Raw genomic sequence first — 20,267 nt, forward strand, 5'->3', positions numbered from 1 at the left:
CGTTAGTTTCCCTATTTGAATTTGAATTTGAACTTAGCTACACGAGTACCTACATTATTTCATTTTGAAAATTTCAATCTACAGATGAAGAGAAGTTGGCATAGCATTTTTTTTTATTAAAATTTTATTTTAAAAAGTCGGAAGGGAATAAAACCCAGTTAATTATGTAACCAAAGATAATTAAACTAAACTAATCTCCTCTCCACCACTCACCTCTACCTTATGTACCTGATTCTTCATCCATCACCGCCACCACACAGCCATCACCACCTCCTCCTCCATTCGTATTCAATCTCAATTGCAGCTCCATACCCCTGAATTAGAGGAACAACCTGGGCTAGAGAAACAAGTCAAAGTATTGCCAAATTGGACGATGAAGGGATCGGCTCTGAGTTCCTTTTCGTCATTCCCGTCCCTCGGCTCTGTCTTCTCGCAATCCTTTTCGTCGTTCCTCTCTTGCTATGGCAAGCGGGGACCGGCAGCTTGCTTTCCCTGCTCCTGGGAAGCCTAAATCCTGGGCTCAGATAGCCTCTGGTCTCTGTCGGTCCTCGGACAACTCTCCCCTGCACAATGAACAAATCCTTGCCAAACTCAAAGTAACAACTACTGATTTTATCAGACTTGATAGCGATGCTATAAACAGAGCTAGAATGAAGTTTCAACATGCCCTTTATGGAAAATTGTTTGGTAAGACACCGAATTTCGATCAAGTCAAGTCTGAGTTGCTCGCTAAATGGAGCTCCTTTGGCAAGGTTTCCATCTCCTATCTTCCCAATGGATTTCTTCTAATCCGGTGTCCCTCCCAAGCATGCATGCAGCGTATCCTCCTTGATGGACCTTGGTCTGTAAATGGTATCATCCTCCAGCTCTCCCCTTGGAAGCCCTACTTTGAGCCTACCTTTCCAAGCTCAGCACCGCTGCTATCTGGTTGCAACTCCACAACCTTCCCATTGAGTTTTGGGGGGGTGAGATATTGGAAACTATTGCTGACCTGTTTGGTATCCTCCTCAAGATCGATGAATTTACTAATTCTCTCAGTCGATCCAAGTATGCCCGCATCTGTGTTGAGATTGACTTGTCCAAACCTCTCTCACGGGGATTCTGGATAGGAGATGATCTCCACCGGGTGTTTGTTGTGGTCCAGTACGAACGTTTACCAACTTTCTGTTACATGTGTGGTATGATCGGACATGGAAGCAACTCCTGCCCATGATCCTTGACATCTGGTGCCGCTGGATCTGGTCAAAATCGCCCAGTGTGGCGATCCATGACGGGCTCAAGCTTGGTATCAGGTGTTCCGGATCAGAGGATGGACGAGACTGATCCTATTCCTTCGCTTCACACGTCGGAAAACTCTGATGTGACGGTTCCTCCTGCCGAGGAGAACGACTTTGGCCCGTGGCTTTTGGTGTCTCGCCGGCGAGGCGGCACTCGTGGTCGCGGAGGTGGCACACGTGCTAGTCGCATGACTAGCGATGCTGCAGCCGACCCGAGCCCCGATATCCCCTTGTCCCGAGGTGCTGTCATTTGGAACATACGTGGCGGTAGATCAGCTGCTTCTGGTGGGCGGCCTGTCACTCCCCATGCACCTTTCGTTACTCTCGATGCAGATACACAGTTGCCTACCCCTTTCACCCATACGAATGCTAGTCCACCCATTACCTTCTCCTCTCCCAATGTTCCACTTAATGCTTTGGGGTCCCAAGGCATTGAAGTGACTCCACCCAATGTGTTACCGCCCAACCCGTCCACTCACACGTCCCCTCCCCTTCACCTGCCCCCAGGTGAGAAAACTCAGCTTAGACCACATCGTTCCAAATCCTCCAACCATGTTCTTCGCTCCTCTATCACACCAGCTTCACCATCCCAGCCTTCCGTTCCCACAACCTCCCATGGTGCCCTGGTGGATATAGTCTCTGCTGCTCTGGAGGATGACGGTATAGAAGAGGATAATAGTCAAGATGAGGATTATTCTGATGATGAAGATGATGACGAGATGTCGACGGAGGAGTCTCCTGATGAGGGACCTGATGATTCCATGACTCTCATCCAGTACCAGACCGAAGCCCGTCGGGAAGCATTAGTTAGAAAAGGCTCAAATCTTTCTGATCGTTCTCCCAAGAAGGGGAGAATCGAGTCTGAAGAGCTCTGCTCTTGATCTTGCTTTGCTGGTCTTCTCTGTCAAGGAGTGTTGTTTTGCTTGTTTTCTGTCTGTTTTCATGAATACTGCTAAAATCATTTGCTGGAATTGTAGGGGTATCTCCGCTGCCGGTACCTTTTCTCGGGTCTTGCGTCTCATTCGCATCTACAAACCGGATATTGTCTGTATTGTTGAGACAAGAACTGATTCTGATCGCGTTGATCGTTTTTGTAGGAAAATTCCAAAGCACTGGGACTGGGCGGCCATTCTTTCTATTGGTTTTTCTGGTGGCATCATCGTCCTGTGGCATAAATCCTTGGGCACTGCCTCTCCGGTTGCAGTGTCCAATCGGGCTCTTCACATTATTATCTCGTTTGATAGCCATAAGAATTTCTTTATCTCAGTTATTTATAATTCTACTCGGCTTCGTAACCAATGTCTTCTTTGGAATGAGCTTTCTAAGCTTTCCCTTTTGCATACTCCTTGGCTTATTGTTAGAGATTTTAACTCTATTGTTCACAGGTCTGAGCACAGGGGTGGTTCTTTTGCGTATTATGCCAGGAAAGCCCGGTTTTTCACCGACTTCATTAACGGGAACAATCTTATTGATTTGAACTACTCTGGGCCCCATTTCACTTGGTGTAACAATCAGTTAGGGCAAGCTAGGTGTTGGGCCAGGCTGGATAGATGCTTGATCAATCTCACTTGGGCTAACTCTTTCCAGATCAATAATCTTAAGCACCTTTCGTGATCATTCTCTGATCATGCTCCTCTCTTTCTCTCTTCTCTTCCTTTTATGCCGCGTTCTAATCATGTTTTTCGCTTTAATACTAATTGGTTTGATTTTGTGGGTTGTTATGATGCAGTCCGCGACGCTTGGAATTGTGACCCTCATGGGAACCCCATGCACGCTTTTTCTCATCTCCTGTCCCGGTCTTGCCATAAGCTCCGCGAGTGGCATCGGACTGGGGTCAATCGAGCTGATTCTGATATGATTAATATTAAGGCTGAGATCAGCCACCTTGAAAACTCTGATTTTAATTTAATTTCTCAATCTCTTCTTTTTGATCATTATGTTAACCTCTCTACTTTACAGCGTCAATGCTGCAACATGTGGGCGCAACGTGCCAGGTTGGCATGGGTTAAGGATGGAGACAGGAATACTAGCTTCTTTCATGCCACTACTCGTATTCATGCTCACACTAATTTTATTTCGCAGGTTGTTGATGTGCATGATAATCATTGTAGAGACCAATCGAGTATTGAAAGAGTTTTTCTTACTTTTTATAAAGAGCTTTGGAACCATACGACAACCACAATGCCTACCACCTTTGATGCTCTTCCCGCCAATCTGCCCAGTATCTCGGACTCTGTGGCTGCTTCCCTCATTCGGGAGGTCACTATAGAAGAAGTCTATTCGACCATTCTTGATCTCCCTGCAGGTAAGTCGCCCGGCCCTGATGGATTTAATTCGGAGTTTTATCAAAATTTTTGGCCTATTATTGGTGATTGTCTTTACGCAGCCATTCAGTTTTTCTTCGCGAATTCTTCTATTCCTACCTCTTGGGGTAAAACCTTTGTCACTCTTATTCCCAAGAAGAACAATCCTAGGCATGTTACTGATTTCAGACCGATTGCTCTTTGTAATGTGAATTTCAAAATTATCACCAAACTTTTAGCAAATCGCTTGAAGCTTGTTCTCCCTAATCTGATAGGCCGAGAACAAGTTGGTTTTGTTTCGGATCGGTGTTCTTTCGATAATATTATTGCGGTGCAAGAGGCTGTGCATACTTTAGAATCTGATACCAAGAACCCCTAGGATGATCATTAAATTAGATATCGAAAAAGCATATGATACGGTTAATTGGAATGCAATTCTTGCCGTTCTTCGTCGCATGAACTTTCCTTCGCTTTGGATTTCTTGGATTTCTTCCTGTCTTAAATCTTGTTCCTTCTCTATTCTGGTTAATGGGAATCCCACTCCTTGGTTCACTTTGCCCAGAGGTGTTCGTCAGGGAGACCCTGTCTCTTCCTATCTGTTTATCATTGTTACTCAGGTTCTTACTTCACTTCTCAACATCAATCTTATGAACAACACAATTCCAGGCTTTCATCCTAACCTTAGTCAAAACTTCAATCACCTTATGTTCGCGGACGATCTTATTCTGGTCACTCTGGCTACCAGGAGTGCTGCCCGTAGTATTAATCAATGCCTTCATCTTTATAGTATGCTTACTGGTCAGCGTCCCAACTTTACCAAGTCACAAATTTTTTTCCCTTCTTGGTGTAATAATCACATCTCTTCCAGAATTTGTTCTATTTTGAATCTCACCCAGGCTTCCTTCCCAGTTAAATATCTTGGTATTTTAATTTCTCCCAAAAGACTCGCGGTCTCGACTTTTCAACCCATGGTTGATCGCGTCCGTCTGATTTGTAAACGTTGGAGCAATTTCAATCTTTCTTTTGCTGCTAAAACCATCTTGATAAACTCTTCAATTCTTTCTCTCCCTATCTATATCATGTCTATCTGTCATGTCCCTGAGTCAATTATTTTCGAGATTACCAAAGCTGTAAGGAGGTTTTTTTGGAGTAGGAACGGCAATGGAAAGGGCATCCATAATGTGAATTGGAGAACCATTAATGAAGGTAAGCCTGAGGGGGGTATTGGTATTCGGAATTTGTCTCTTGCTAAATACTCTTTAATGGCCAAGCATTTTTTTTAAAGTTCTTAAATGGCGTGAATGATTTTTGGGTCAATATTATGCATTTAAAGTATGGTGCTTTTAATTTTTGGAAGTACTCGGCCCCTGTTAATTGTTCTGGGATATTCAGATGTTTAGTCAATACTGCCATTTGCATTAAGCATTTTTGCCGCATTAACTGTATTAATCCCATCAACACCTCTTTCTTATGGGACCCTTGGTGCTTCGATATTCCGATCGCCCGTAAGCCTACGTTTATCAATATGAGTGAAGACCTTGATAATACCTCTATTTTAGATTTTCTGCACAGGCATAGATGGAATATTGTTAAGCTCCAGCAATTTTTTGGTTCCATTCTTGATCCCCTAGACCTGCCTCCCTGTTCTATTGATGACAATTGCCGTAGCCACTGGATTTGGAGCCCCACTTCTAAGCACTTAACCATTTCCTCATCAGTATATAGTCATCTGAGCATTAGCCTTTCTCATTCAGACTCTTGGCCTGGTTGGCACTTAATTTGGAGACTTTGCACTGCCCCTCGTGTGAAGCATTTTCTCTGGACCCAGTTTCATGGTTGCATTACCACTTCCAACTTCCTTTTTCAAATGAATATGGGCCCTAATAGTCCTTGCATTATGTGTGGCAATTCTTGCGAAACTATTCAACATCTTTTTTATGATTGTCAGATTGCTAGGCAAGTCTGGTCCCACCTCAGTTTGAGAATCAATACTTATGTCTGTTTTCCCACCGGTTTTACCTCTAGGCTCTGGCTCACTGATGGCAGCTACTCTAAACGTACTATTTCTATCATTGATTCAACGGCATGGTTTCTTTGGAAAACTCGGTGTGATGTTATTTTCCACAATGCCAACATTAATATCCCTGCCTCTGTTTGCAAAGCAATTGCTCATGTGCAGGAACATATCAATTGTAATTCTGGTCTTCTTGGGCAAAAACTCATACTGAATAACTTTTCTTGCTGCGATGAACTATTCTTATTCGCACATATCAGCACCAACGCGAGCACCAAGGTATGTTCTGTTGGCTTCTTTCTCTCCAATGCTAACTATTCTATCATTCTTGCAAGGTGCGTCGCTCTTGCTTTGGATGATCACTCGCGAGATGACCTGTTTGCCCTGGAAATTGCACTTCGTGCAACTATACAGTGCCACTCTCCTGTCAAGCATATTTTTGTTGATATCTACTCTACCATTCACGCGCTTCAAGTTTCTGACGATGTCCTTAACAGGAGATATTCCTCTCAACTCACGTCCATCAGATCTCTCTTGAACGCGCACGGCTCACCTTCTGTCTATTGCATCCCCGGTACTTGGATGGCCCCTGCCATCTCTTTGGCTACACTTGGTTTCAACTACTCAACACTTAATCTCTTCTTGTTTGGAAGAGATCTCCCTCGCTGGATCATGAAACGCTTCATCGACTCTGGATTTATTTTCTAGTCCTTTAGCTCTGTTCTTTAGCTCTTCTTGACTTGTTAACTCAGCTTTTTCTTGTCTGTGTTGTCCAGTTCTTTTTCAATAAATTAGCCCCTTTGGGGTTTTTCTTCAAAAAAAAAAAATTGGACGATGAAGGAAACATGGCAAGGTTTGTGATCCTCTAACTTGCCTTCTATCTCAACCCAATCAGGTAGTGAAGCATGGTATGTGTTTTTTTTTTATCAATTAGAGTTTGTATTATGGATGGTTGATCAATAGCAATGTACATTGTAGACAATTCCAATCTAAGAAAGATGCATTGTAACAAAAATTCAACCCTTTAATCGAAATTAATAATTTTCTTTCACAAGCTATTAAAATGCTATTATATCTAATTTGATGTACATTTTCAAACTATGATCAACATACCAATCAGCAACAAAACAATCTACATCAATGTTACAATGTACTCAATTTTCATCTAAATAGAATGTATTGTAACAAAGTTTCATCTTTTCAATCAAAACAATCAGTTAACTTGAAGTAGACTGTCAAACCATTAGTAGCAAAACAACCACATTTTGAGCAAAATTATCAACATCAGCTGCATTGTACTCATTTTATAATTTTCATCAAAACATTCACATTGTAAGTGCTCTTGATCTCCAATTAATGCATCCAATGCCAAATTCATTTATTTGGCATGAATTTTCTATTTCCTTATTATAATAATTGCATTAATTCCATTGAATATACTAAATACAAAAAAAAAATTATGATCAGAAGCAACAAACTTTAACTTTTATTGATTGTATGAAATTTACAAAAGCAACGATCTGTTCTTCATAACTGTTGCACATATTAAACAAAATGATAGTGGGTTGAACTTGGTTCTTTACATAGTATTTAAGAAGTTTGAAATAAAATAAACCCTACTATAGAAAAACCAGCCTTAAACAACTGTTTTATTACTTCAGAGTTAAGGATTAGTTGCAGCAACAATCATGCATTGCTATGTTAAGAATTCTCGAGCTTCAAATGTTGTTATGGTCTACTGACCTAGTTCTTTATTTTGCTTCTACTTTTTCTCTTCAATGGCCTACTATTCCTTCTTGCCTGATCACCATCACAAACACTAAAGAATAAATGTCACTAACAAAAAAGATCAATGATATGCTAAGTTGTGTTTAAACTTTGAATAGATCTTATAATCAATTCACTGGAAGTGATGAATGAAAGTAGAATGGGGAGCTTCCCTTCCAACAATAACTTCACTAGATTGAGCACCGTAGAACATATAAGAAACAAATTTTGGCATTTTGTAACTAGCCCATTGTCTCAAATTTATTTAAGACAATATATGTATGGTGGCCCTTGTTGTTATGTTTACCATGTGAATCACATTTTGAGAGTAACATTGCATTATATCCATTAGTTCGTGTTATGGAATCTTCATTCTTTAATCTCTCCTGTATGGATTAGATGTTTTGTTTTTTTTTCTTGTCTTGTAGATTGACAGCTTTCTTTTGGTTTTCAATTAATTTAGCTGCTACGCAGCTCTTTTTCATAAAAAAAAAATGAGAACCCAAAGGCAGGTGAAAATGGCAAAAGATGGTAGTGCTCAGCCAAGCAGACATGAAAAATGCATGTGCCTTAAAATTTGTCATTGATCCTGATTTCATGTTTAAACCAAAGAGAAACATTTTATTCATAACCATTGTACATAATGAGAGCACACTTTGATATCAATGGAAATTTAAAAAAAAAAGAATAAGAAAAAGAAAAAGGAGCACATCAAGTGACATGAAATTAATGAGAGGCTTCACATTGACCTCAAAGTTTTTCTTTCTTTATAGACGACATACAAGTTAAGGAAATGAAAAAACAAATACACAGTAACAAATATAACAAAGTAGAACAAGATAAACAACACCAACAAGGGATAACTAACTGGCCTTTAACACTCACCATTCTTCAAAGGTGAGTTTTGGCACATGTTGAATCTTGTACCAATCTTCCCCTGCTTTCCTCTGCAACCTGAACATGAGCTCTTGGGACATGTGACGAAACTCCAATTCCTGAAGGCTCATCACATGTTGCAAATCTGGAAACACTTTTAGCTTCTTGCATGAAATTAATGTTAGGAAAGCAAGCTTGGCCATTGCACCTCTCTCTACCCTCCACTCCTCAAGATTGGGCATTGGGTCTTCAGATGCTGACAGGACTGCAATGAACAGACTTTTCAAACTAGGGAATCTACCAGTAGAGCATACCATGGTTTTTCCAAGATACACATTTTGAAAGAGTTTAAGAGTGACAAGGTATTGTAACCTCTCCAATTTGGGCATTGGGTCTTGCTCCAATCTAGAATGACTGAGTTCAAGCTTGGTGAGACAAGTTGGGAATTCAGATATGGTGTCCCCTTTTGGCCAAAATCCATATAACGTCAATGAGAGGAGGTGGTTGTGAAATGGAAAGTCTTTGGTGTTGATCTCTATAGGGAAATCTCCTGTTGCATCTATAAACAAGCTGATAAGATGGTCTAGTTCACAGAGCAGATGGGTTAGCATTGTTCCCTGGTGTTCCTTATTAATCTCCACTTTCAACTTCCTAAGGTTGGGAAATCTCCAATTTATTGTTTTATAGGATCCGAGTGCCACATACTCAAGTGTGAGGAGATTTTTTAGCTCAAGACTTTGTGGTGGTTTGCACCACTTTACTTGTACATGTCTTAGGGCTTGTTTGGATGAGCTTTTGAAAGCCCAGAAGTGCTTTTTTATAAGTTAAGTACTTCTGGGTTCAAAAAAAGTTGTTTGTATTGGCTTTTCTGCAAAAGCAGAAGCTGTAAAAAAAGCTGAAAAACAGCTTTTTTCAGAAGCTAGTCATGAGTAGCTTCTGAAAAAAAACTGTTTTTTAGCTTATTTTCACAGCTTCTGCTTTTACAGAAAAACTAATACAAACACAAAATATAAAAAAGTGCTTAACTTACTCTGGAAAAGCACTTTTCCGGGAAGCACTTCTACAAAACTTAAAAAAAGTGATTTTTTGAGAAGCCAACCCAAACAAGGCCTAAGTGTCTTTATCTTCCATAGTGTGATTGGTATCTCTGTTACTTGCGTTAGCAGAACAGTTTCTAAGGATTGAAAGTTTCCTACCGACAATGGTAGGAGATCATCAACATCCCTCAGTCTTAAATAACGTAAGTGGATCATTAGCCCGATCTCTTTTGGTAATCTTCGTACAGAAGTTAACTCAGTCAAATCAAGCACCCTTAGAAGCTCAAATCTAAATATTGGAGAATCAATTGGAGGATAACGTAGACCAAATGCCATCAAATTCCTCTGTCCATGCATTGTAGAGACTCTAGAGATTTCATTGATCGTGGTGTCATTGACGTTGTGGAAAGCCACACGACGAGACGCCAAATAAGTTTGTTGATCATTTTCACTGGAGCAAACTGTGAGGAACAAATCTTTCTTTGTTGCAGATCTTGCAAAATCCAGTAGGAGATCATGGACACCACATTTCTTGACACTCCCATTGTTTTTCCTGGTTTTTACATGAATCAAGCTCCTCTGAATCAACTCCTCTAAAATAGCTTCCCCTGTATCCTCCATGGTCTTCCTTTCTTCCTGTGGTATGAAGCCTTCCGCAATCCATTGCCTGATTAACACATTGCCAGTGATGGTAAGCACCCAAATAAAGAAAACATGATTTCATATGATACGGAAGATCTTCATAGCTCAAAGCAAGTATTTCTTGGCATTCCCTTCCTTCTGCCGCCCAATCCATCGTCTCCAACACTCTTCGCCACACAACAGGTGTTTTGTCTTTTATAGATAAGAGACCTCCGAGAACAACTAAAGCTAGAGGTAGGCCACCGCATTTGCGCATGAGCTGATGACTAATATCAAGCAATCCACTGGAGCAATTTGCCTCAGTATCTTCATAAGGAAAGGCCTTCTTGAGAAGAAGCTTCATGCTCTCATTATCATTCAAAAGCGGAAGTTCGTACGGAGTGCTTCTTGGATTTGCTCCCTTTGCAACATTAAGAAACTGAGTGGTGATCAAGACTCTGCTTCCATTGTTAACATCCGGAAAACTTCTTTGCATCTGATTCCATACATCCTCTCGCCAAATATCATCCAATACAATAAGAAACCTTTGTTTTTGTTGGGGTCCAGCCCATTTGTTGGGTTGGATGAATAATTGGGCTCCATGCCCATGATGAAAAAAAAAAAAATGAAACTAGGTCAATAGTGGAGAAGATGGAGGGCAAAGGGGTAACTTTACAAGGTGAATTTTTCTCATTCCTTGATAATGAGAAAAGGTTATGCTTGTGATTAAGGGTGATTATCCAAAAGAAGTGAGAGAGGGAAAGAAAAGAAGGAGAAGAAGGAGAGAAGGCTAGGGCAAGGAGATCGGACGGCCAAACCTCGCCGGATCTCACTCAAACTTCAGGAGAAGACTCCTTGCAAGAAGCACTACCTATTGATTAGATTTGATCCTTCTATTTCTCCCTACTTGTTGTTTGTTAGCCATCTTGATGATGATGATGATGTTTGTCAATGAGAACTCTTCTCTCATGAATGCCTTTGTCCTTGTGCTTGTAAACCTCTAGTTAGCTAGAGAAGATCCATTGTAATCCTTTATTGACCTAGTGGATACATGTTTAAGAGGCTCTAAGGAGTCCCGTGGTTTTTCCCTCGATTTGTAGGGTTTCCACGCTAAAAATCGTTGTCTTGAATCTTTGTTTGTTTGATCATCTCATTCTAACATGAATGAGGGGTTTGATAGTTTTTTATGAGTTGTTTTGAAGCTTTGAAGCCTTGTAGAACCCTTGGGAGCAACATTGAAGCCTCAAGGAAGACATTGAAGGTTTTTTGCAGCTTATGCGGGCTGCATACGGGCCGCACAAGATCGCCAGTGAGCTTCACGGGGTGTATGCGGGCGCATGAACCCCGTAAGTGAACAGTAATTCCGCAGTTTTTCACTGTTGCATTTCAGGTCAAAACCCCAACAGTTTTCTTAGTGAGTCATTAAGCATGTCTATCAAATCATTTTCTTCCATCTTCTCCAACTTCTCTTTTTCAATCACTCCAACTTCTTCAAGCATCTTTCTGAGGAGCCCCATTAAACTATTTTCTTGAGAGACTGTTATCCAAATGCGCTTGCGGAAATGATTGCTAACAGCATTGTCATGGCAGAGTTTCCGTGCAAGGGTGGTTTTGCCAAGACCACCAATGCCAACTATGCTAATGACACAAAGCCTTTGTTGTTGTTGATTAATCAGTCGTCCCAATAGGATCTTGTGATCATTAAAGAGCCCGACTACATCAGCATCATTAGAATATTGAGGTAAGAAATGGCGTCTCCTTATTATGGATATTAAGTTGGAAGCATCTCCATCCTCACTCAAGTTTTGAATCCCATACACTTCTCTGCTAGCCTTGATCTCATTAAGCCTTTCTTTTATCTTAGCAATGTCCACACCAACATTATGCCTTCTTATCAACAAGCTTGGTTTAAACCTATTAAACAAAAGTGTTAAATCAAAAATAGGAAATTATGGTTCATGTCAAAGTAGAGCCATGGATGGAGAAATTCTTAAGAGAAAAGGAAAGGATAAACAATAATAATAATAATAATAATAATAATAATAATAATAATAATAATTCAAATATTCAAACTAGGGTATATATAAGAAAGTATAAAACATTCTTCAATGATAATATTACGTAATATTACATAATATATTTTATATATATATAGGGCATTCTTTATTGAAAATGATAGGATGAGTTTTCTTGTTTTATTTTAAATTTTAAATTTGATATTTTGAATTATCATCTTCATTTATCTCAATTCCTTGTGATTTATTTTTTTTATTTTTTTTATTTTATTTTATTTTTTTTTCGACTATAATGGCAAAGTTGTTAAGGATAAACAAATCCATATATGCACCAGTTATGATAGCTTAATGACCACCCCAGGATAATAAATTGATCTACCATTCAATCTTAGAAGGATAAAGAATAAAACTCCTTCCACTATGAATCCATTTACCCACTAAACAGTGTATAAATAGTACTGATATAATATATAAAAGTCTAGTTTCAACTCCACAACTACCCATACACCAGCTAAGTACCTAACCCCCTGTTTTCTTTTTTTTTTTTTAATAAAAACCTTACCCCTTGTACTAAACAAATATTCGTTAGTGATAAAATTTCTAAAATCCTTTCTACTCTCTTTCTCTATGTATATATATATATATATATTTGGGTATATTTTATACTCCAACACTATTGAATCTTTGTGAAAAGGTGGATAAACCACTTCAATTAAATAAAACAAACAAACACTTAGCAACAAGAAAAGTTGACCACTAGGCGTGATCCAACAACAAACAGAAAGAAAGAAAAACAAAACGAGGAACAACGGGTCTCCTCAAGCCCAACCAAAAAAATAAACTAGCCCACCACACTGATATGGGTCTCCTTGTCCGAGGCGGCTCCACCAACCGCCTCTGAACATGGTCTTAAGGAGTCCAAACTGCAATGAATGACAGTAATGGAATCTTCCAGATTAGCCTAAGTACTATTAGAATTAGCACGCATCCTATCCAGCTCACCATCCAGGTTAGGCCCAGTTATAACCTCTTCCTGGCCCATAACTCCCAAATGGTCCAACCCCTCACTAGATTGGGCCAAATTCCAGCCCACATCATAGAAAAGCAAGGGGACCACCTCATTAAACCCCACATCTAAAGCCACCAGGCCCACCTCATTAAACAAGTTAACATGGCCAACTCTTTTTGACTGATCAGCTCCTTTCCCTACATTCGAAATAGCCACCTTAACCTCTATTTCATTTCCAGCTTTCCCTCCCAACCCAACATTTGTCCCATGAAAGGCCACTCCAAGTCCAACATATGTATCTCTAGGACCCAGTTCACGCCCGACACCTTAACCTCTATTGAATTGTCCTCTATTGAATTGTTTCAATCAATTTAGTCCTACTCTATATATTAAAATTGATTGGGGTGTTTTTCTTTATTATTCACATTACTTAAAATTAAAAAAAAATTATCAACAGCCTTCTGTTGTTGTTGTTGTTTTTTTTTTTTTCTACTGCAAAGGAATCCCCTATATGATGTATTTATTTCATAGAACATCTGAAATCGAATTTAAAACTTATTCATAAAAAATTCGAAATTAAACCTCAAAACTCATACAGAGTTTGTTCCATTACTTACTTTAATGGGAAAAAAATTACTTTTTTCTCACCTGCATTTGATGCGACTCAGCCAACCATGAGACTGATCATGATTCACCTTAATGAGGAGAGTATCAATGGCGTCATCAGCTAGGTAAGCAACTTGTACAACTTCATTCACCCAGTTCTTCATCCTTTCATCTCTCTTTCCTTTTGCATCAGCATCCTTGAGGAAGCATTTAATCCTACGGAGCTCTCTTTCCATCCACTCCACCTCATCACGCACTCCATACAACAACCAGAATTCTTGTGACAAGAGCCCGGCAAGCCTGGTTGCCACCTGTGAAACAGCAGATTCAGCCATCTCCCTCTCACATTCTCTACTACTTTGTCTGAGATTAGGGTTTCAAAAATAGTATAAGCAACAGAGAAGAAGAGAAGGGAGAGAGAAAAGAAGGAGAAAGATGCCTTGGGCTACACGCCATTCATTCTTATTAATTTGAAGAAAATCAGTTTTTTTTCTTGATTCACTGATTGCAAGAGATGAAAATTAGTTTTTTTTTTCTTTCTATTAATTTGAAGATAGTACATTTGATGATGGCTTCTAATCAACGCAGAATATTGAAAAGCAGGAAGGAAGGAAGGAATAAAGCAGTTCTTTAATATAATGGGTGATTTCTTTATTCATCCAAGCACCTTTATTATTATTTAATATGAAAGAATAAAAACAAGCATTTCGGAGTTCGATTAAGGTGGAGCCATGCATGCACTGGAAGCCACTAAGCAAAAGGTGACGGAGATGTGATCAAAGAATGATAAGGATGAGCAAGAGACGAATGTGTTCATGTCGTGAGCAATGCACAATTGAATATATAGTTCTTATCCGTTGCAAATCAGAGCTTGCATTTTATTCTTATTATTAGAAGAATAAGTGAAGAAGAAGAATAGTTTCGTTCTTTTTCAATTGTATTGTACAAACAACATCTATTTATCTTGGCTAATTTGTATAAAAGATAATTGTTATAATTAAACTAATTAAATCAATTATGATTGTGCTAATCCAATCAAATCAACAATGGAAATAATTAAGGTAGAATATTGAAAAGCAGGAAGGAATAAAGGGGTGCTTTAATCATGGGTGGTTTCTTTATTTAAATAAACACCTTTATTATTATTTAATAAAAAAGAATAAAGAAAGCAATGGAGTACATATACGTTAAGGCATTTTTTTTAATTTTTATTTTAAATGTTCTTTAATAATTAAGTTGTATGAAAGAAGTGTTTGTTTTATAATATTTGAAATTATATAACGCAACTTAAAATATCACATTCAAAAATCTTTTATTTGATTTGAGGAATTTTAAACCACCAAAATAAAATCAAATTACTCCCACAGATATATTTGGACCCACGTCTAAATTGGGTTAAAGTCCCGAAAGTTGAAATTCTTAGGTGATGTATATATATATATATATTATAAACATACATATGTTTGTGTATATACATATACAAATATGTATCTATACACTAGGGATACGATTAAGGTTCTTGCGGCAATTGGCAACCGCATGATGAAATTTTTTATTTGCATCACTTTCTTTAAGCTAGGTAATTACATGTAATTTGATTTTTATTAAGACTAAAGGAACATAAAAACCTTACAAAAAAATTATTATTAAAAAAATTCAAAACCCTCTTATTAGATTCAAGGAGAACATAATTCGCTATACACTCTGGCATGAATATGTTATTATAAATGAACACAAAATACAGTGATAACGGTCTCTTGAAATGCTTAAATCTTGATCCAAATAACACAACAAAAAGAACAAGACTAACAGTTCCTTCACAGATTCAATAGAATAAAACAAACTTATCTGACCTTGAACAAATGAACTGTAAAAAAAAAAATGCAGCATATTTTTCAAATTTGAAATTCACTGAATTTCTTGTGCAGTAAAAGGTCATTTAGGTTTCATTTAAATACAAAACAATTAGATAGAATGACACTTACAGTGGATAGTAGGTCCCCCACCATCTGAGAGTCTGACTAGTGCAAAAAATACAAACAGATTTGTTTATCACTCTAAAAACAAAAACAAAACCATGTGAAAAAACCCCAGCAATAGACAGACCTTTCAAGATTTCTTCTCACCTTCACCATCTTCATCGCTTTCCAACCCCTACCAGGAACATAAAAGAAAATTTTCAGGAATCCATATTAGCAATTCCTACTTACAACCAGTTCACAAATTCATGTTAGTGGTCACTAGTCAAGTATATGCGAAAAACATTATATCTTGTTAATAATATAATCTACTTGAAAAGAATAAATTTAGTAGCACCCAGTTTAAGGACTAAGACTCCACAGAACCAATCCCCCACTTCCCCCACTTAATTGAAGCCTTACCTTGAGCAAAGATTGCAACAAGAATCTTAGAATACTTAAGAATGTTCAGATAGGATCTCATATTTGGAACCTACATGCTGGCATGTAATATTTGCACAGGAATGAAAATAAGATCATCAAGACACATCTGGAATGTTCCCAACAAAAGAATTCAGAAATATATACATAAATATATATATTTTTGAAAAAGGTGAATGTGGTGATGATGTTGGGATAAAGGTAAGAGGAATAAGATTCTAATCAGGCCAACAAAGAACAAACGCTTGACTAATTTGTGATATTACATTGTTTAGGATGATCTATCCTCCCTTCAATCATTAGTGCAAAGCCTTCCAAATGAGAAATAGTCAGACACAGGTGGTCAGTGATTGAATCTTTTAATAGTTTTCATTGACAAGATAGGAAACGACACTTGAAAAGTGACAAAGAATCTAACTTAACCCTGTCAATGCGGGGCTTGCTTCTACAGCAAAAATGGTACGAACTAGCAACCAAGCAGTACCTAGCATTTGAAATTAAGTCTTCGGAGATTATCAATCTTGTCTCTAAGAAGAAGCTATTGTCTTCAACTTGAAGAGAGTTGTACACTAATAATAGCTAATATGCCAGATTTCTTTCAGTTGCCTAAACTATGCAATTATGAACTTGACAGAAATTAAGTTATTGTCAAAACATTGAGTGCTCACCATCTTTCCATTCTTATCAAAATCATCATCAAATCCATCATCACCTCCATCTGAAAATACAGTAAGTAGAACAAAATGAGAAGGGAAAAAAAACAATTTTTTCAACAATCCAATGAGGAAAATACTGAGATAAGCATTGTAAAATATGAACATGCCAAGGACAATTGAATTTGGACCATGAACACGGTGAAATAGGATTGAGTAGCACACCTGGGCCATCATCCTCACTTCCAAGGTCACCCAAAAGAAAAACGTCCAAATCCTGTTCTATTTTTGATGATGATCCCTTAGGTTCTGACTTAGTTTCCTTCACTTCATCCTTAGAAACAGGTGTAGCAGTGGAGGCTTCCCTTAGTCTATCACTTGAACTTTGTTCATTTGCTTTCATGGTCACCTCCTCTGCATACTGCTTCTCATAACTGATTGGCAAAACAACAGGCTTGTCAGGAAGAACTGAGGGCAAAACAATGTCCATTATAAAAATCTTAATTCTTCAGAAATATGGTAACAAAATCATCCCTTTACGTGTTGGAAAATGTCAAAACAAGAAATCAACATAGCGAAAGAAATGGTCTAGATTCATTTTACAAGGAAATATAATAGGAAGATAAGACTTTCCAATCAATAATCCCTTATTACTCGCTGAAAATCTCACACAGTTGACATGAAATAAAAGAGAAAAAAAACACAAGAAGCAAGTTCAGACACCAAATAGACGTGCATGCACGGACATATAATTGACAACATATCAAGGTATTGTAGTCTGGTCACTTAGTAAGCCTACAATGATATTGTAAAGCAGAGTCACAATTACAACAAACAACCAACCCTTCATTCCTATCCAGCTGGGTCAGTCTAGTTTGCAAGCATTAACAATCAATGGCCAATTGCCTCACAAAGCATCTTTTTCATTTGACACCTCAGACAATTTTATTATATTCTCCCGACAAGATAAAGCCTGGGCATCATACATCAAGATTGTTACAATAGTTAGTTATGCATCTCCCATCTAAAACTAACCATATAGTGTGAACTTGAATTTATGAAGCTAATAGTAGTATTACTGCTGCCCATTCTCCACACTAAAACCAATTTTAAGATAGAATGCAATTCCTTTATAGAATGTTTCTAAAATGCCGCCTATGCATATAATTGATTTAGCTTCTAACAACAATTTAAAAAAAAAAAAATCCAGCATAAACCGGCGGTCTCAAAGACAAATCAATACTTACGGCGCCACATAATTGCTCACAAGAATGAAGTATATTCGCCAAAATTTTCGTTCTTTCATATATCTAGGACATAACTCATATCTGAACTTTGATATCTCCTGCAAGAATAAAAAAGAGTAACTCGTACCACCTATAGAAAACTAAACTGTCTTATATGAATTGTCATAACAGGAGATATATATCAAATACAAATTCACCGAAACTCAGATGCAAAATAGGACAAATTTGTCTTACAGCAAACCGCTACTATTTATTCATTGAATCACATTCACATTTGTGAAAAGGCTTCTAAGCATCCGGTCTACATTGGGCACAAAAAGCAATCTTTTTTGGGAAGTAAGCACAAAAATTGATCAAAAACTGAAATTTCAATGGATTCTTTAATTGAAACATATACAGAGATTGGGAAAAAAAAAATCATTTTTTAGCTATGCCTACATAAATGGCCAGGAAGAGCTCAAGTACCTTAACAGTGGACAAAACCAGAGTAGCATGTCTAGCTTGCCATTCACTAAGATCTTGCCGGACGTTTGACAAAGTTGGGACTTCTTGCATCTCAGGTTCATCTACACACATTACACACAATAAGCACATCCATACTGTACTTCATCTAATGTGCAAAATTGTCAAGCAGTAAATCAAAAGAATTCACAAAAGCATAAGAAAAAGCGCGGGATGAAGCAATCCACCTTCCATTGGGAAATCACGAAACGTGCTGAGAGTGATACCCTTAACGAACTCCCTGAGCTCATCCGTAACACCAAAGCGCTCAAGATCCGCCTGCAGATCAGGTGCAACAGAGGATCCAGATCCATCTGAGGAACCGATGGGGAGGGGGATCTCACCAGCGAGAGCCTTGATCTGGTCAGCACGCTTCAATGCTTCAATCTTGATAGAATCGGCCTTCTTGCTGGCCTCGGCGAATAAGCATTGATTTTTTTTAAGGTTTCTGTTGCTTAAAAAAAAAACAGTTTTGAAAGAAATATTTAGTAAGACACAACTGTAATCATTATCAATTAAGGTATTCATTGCCTTGGAATAATCTTTTTATCTATTGATGATGCGGTCATGGTATTATTTTCACTAGAATAGTTCAAAATCTGATCAATAATTTTTTCATCTATTATTAACTTTTTTTTTTCACCAATTTGCTCAAAATTCACTCCTTTACTTTGATCAAGTTTATATATATATATATATATATATATATATATATATATATATATATATAAAATATGGATAAACCACTACTTTATTGAAAAGGGAGGTTTTGTAATATTAAAAAAAATTTGTAATAGTTGTTGCCTTCCCATTAATGTTCTAAACTTTATTGATAAAATTAATAGCATCCAATATATTATTTATTTTTGGATTTATTACTCCTTGTATAAAATATTAAACTTCTCTCTAAATTAATAAATATTCATTTTATAGAGGTTTTGATGTAATAAATGAGTCTCAAAGTTATTTGTCTACCTTTCTAAGGATCTTTGAGAATAGATTTAATCTTCTATTTGGTTCCTCTAGTTAGGTCAAATTACTCCTTTAGTTTCCTTATTTGAATTTAGCTACATGAATACCTACATTATTTCATTTTGCAAATTTCAATCTACCGATGAACAGAAGTTGGCATAGCATTTTTTTTTTTATTAAAATTTTATTTTAAAAAGTCGGAAGGGAATAAAACCCGGTTAATTATGTAACCAACCATAATTAAACTAAACTAATCTCCTCTCCACCACTCTCCTCTACCTTATGGACCTGATTCTTCATCCATCGCCGCCCCCACAGAGCCATCACCGCCACCTCCTACATTCGTATTCAACCTCAATCGCAGCTCCATACCCCTGAATTAGAGGAACAACCTGGGCTAGAGAAATAAGTCAAAGTATTGCCAAATTGGATGATGAAGGAAACATGGCAAGGTTTGTGCTCCCCCAACTTCCCTACTATCTCAGCCCAATCAGGTAGAGAAGCATGGTATGTGTTTTTTTATTATTTTATTTATCAATTAGTGTTTGTATTATAGATGGTTGATTAATAGCAATGTACATTGTAAACAATTCCAATCTAAGCAAGATGCATTGTAACAAAAATTCAACCCTTTAATCGAAATCGATAATTTTCTTTCACAAGTTATTGGGATGCGCCTATTATAGCTAATTTGATGTACATATTCAAACTATTATCAACAAACCAATCAGCAACAAAACAATCACATATTAAACAAAACAATCTACATCAATGTCACAATGTACTCAATTTTCATCTAAATAGAATGTATTGTAACATATATAGTTTCATCTTGTCAATCAAAACAATCAGTTAACTTGAAGTAGACTTTGAAACCATTAGCAGCAAAACAATCACATTTTGAGCAAAATTATCAACATCAGCCACATTGTACCCAATTGATAATTTTCATCAAAATTAAACATTAGCA

General features: G+C 37.6%; 4 protein-coding genes across 4 annotated transcripts; 1 reads left to right on the forward strand and 3 right to left on the reverse strand.

The window, feature by feature from the left end:
* The first annotated feature begins 461 nt into the window (after nucleotides 1-461).
* On the forward strand, nucleotides 462-1,213 carry LOC120255255. The gene is made up of 2 exons (XM_039263118.1): nucleotides 462-965; nucleotides 1,013-1,213. The coding sequence occupies exons 1-2, from the start codon at nucleotides 462-464 to the stop codon at nucleotides 1,211-1,213; spliced, it is 705 nt and encodes a 234-aa protein (XP_039119052.1).
* A 6,859-nt stretch (nucleotides 1,214-8,072) lies between these two features.
* Nucleotides 8,073-10,523, reverse strand: LOC120255257 (probable disease resistance protein At1g58602; the record flags this gene model as incomplete). The annotated part of the gene is made up of 3 exons (XM_039263119.1): nucleotides 8,073-9,058; nucleotides 9,392-9,735; nucleotides 9,794-10,523. Coding segments are annotated over 3 exons (1,890 nt in total), but the record flags the coding sequence as incomplete, so codon positions are not given.
* Nucleotides 10,522-14,625, reverse strand: LOC120255247 (putative disease resistance RPP13-like protein 3). Its single transcript, XM_039263112.1, has 2 exons — nucleotides 13,568-14,625; nucleotides 10,522-11,809 (listed from the first exon to the last, which is right to left on the reverse strand). The coding sequence occupies exons 1-2, from the start codon at nucleotides 13,858-13,860 to the stop codon at nucleotides 11,287-11,289; spliced, it is 816 nt and encodes a 271-aa protein (XP_039119046.1). The 5' UTR covers nucleotides 13,861-14,625; the 3' UTR covers nucleotides 10,522-11,286.
* A 644-nt stretch (nucleotides 14,626-15,269) lies between these two features.
* LOC120255258 lies at nucleotides 15,270-19,667 on the reverse strand. Its single transcript, XM_039263120.1, has 7 exons — nucleotides 19,586-19,667; nucleotides 18,514-18,771; nucleotides 18,290-18,390; nucleotides 17,825-17,922; nucleotides 16,803-17,011; nucleotides 16,593-16,642; nucleotides 15,270-15,679 (listed from the first exon to the last, which is right to left on the reverse strand). Exons 1-7 carry the CDS (start codon nucleotides 19,665-19,667, stop codon nucleotides 15,635-15,637), a joined length of 843 nt encoding a protein of 280 aa, XP_039119054.1. The 3' UTR covers nucleotides 15,270-15,634.
* Between the last annotated feature and the right edge of the window lie 600 nt (nucleotides 19,668-20,267).

The sequence above is a fragment of the Dioscorea cayenensis genome, unplaced genomic scaffold (genome assembly GCF_009730915.1).
Source record: "Dioscorea cayenensis subsp. rotundata cultivar TDr96_F1 unplaced genomic scaffold, TDr96_F1_v2_PseudoChromosome.rev07_lg8_w22 25.fasta BLBR01000910.1, whole genome shotgun sequence".
NCBI lineage: Eukaryota > Viridiplantae > Streptophyta > Magnoliopsida > Dioscoreales > Dioscoreaceae > Dioscorea > Dioscorea cayenensis.

Bases quoted from the DNA above. Each gene is read 5' to 3' on its own strand.
- LOC120255255 (XM_039263118.1), top strand. From the start codon at position 462: ATGGCAAGCGGGGACCGGCAGCTTGCTTTCCCTGCTCCTGGGAAGCCT. The intron at 966-1,012 runs GTGAGATATTGG...ATCCTCCTCAAG, and splicing joins TCCCATTGAGTTTTGGGGGG to ATCGATGAATTTACTAATTC.
- LOC120255247 (XM_039263112.1), bottom strand. From the start codon at position 13,860: ATGGCTGAATCTGCTGTTTCACAGGTGGCAACCAGGCTTGCCGGGCTC. The intron at 11,810-13,567 runs GTGAGAAAAAAG...TTTGTTTAATAG, and splicing joins CTGAGTCGCATCAAATGCAG to GTTTAAACCAAGCTTGTTGA.
- LOC120255258 (XM_039263120.1), bottom strand. From the start codon at position 19,667: ATGGAGCTGCGATTGAGGTTGAATACGAATGTAGGAGGTGGCGGTGAT. The intron at 17,923-18,289 runs GTACTTGAGCTC...TTATTCTTGCAG, and splicing joins TGGTTTTGTCCACTGTTAAG to GAGATATCAAAGTTCAGATA. The intron at 15,680-16,592 runs GTGAGCACTCAA...TGTTCCTGGTAG, and splicing joins TTGATAAGAATGGAAAGATG to GGGTTGGAAAGCGATGAAGA.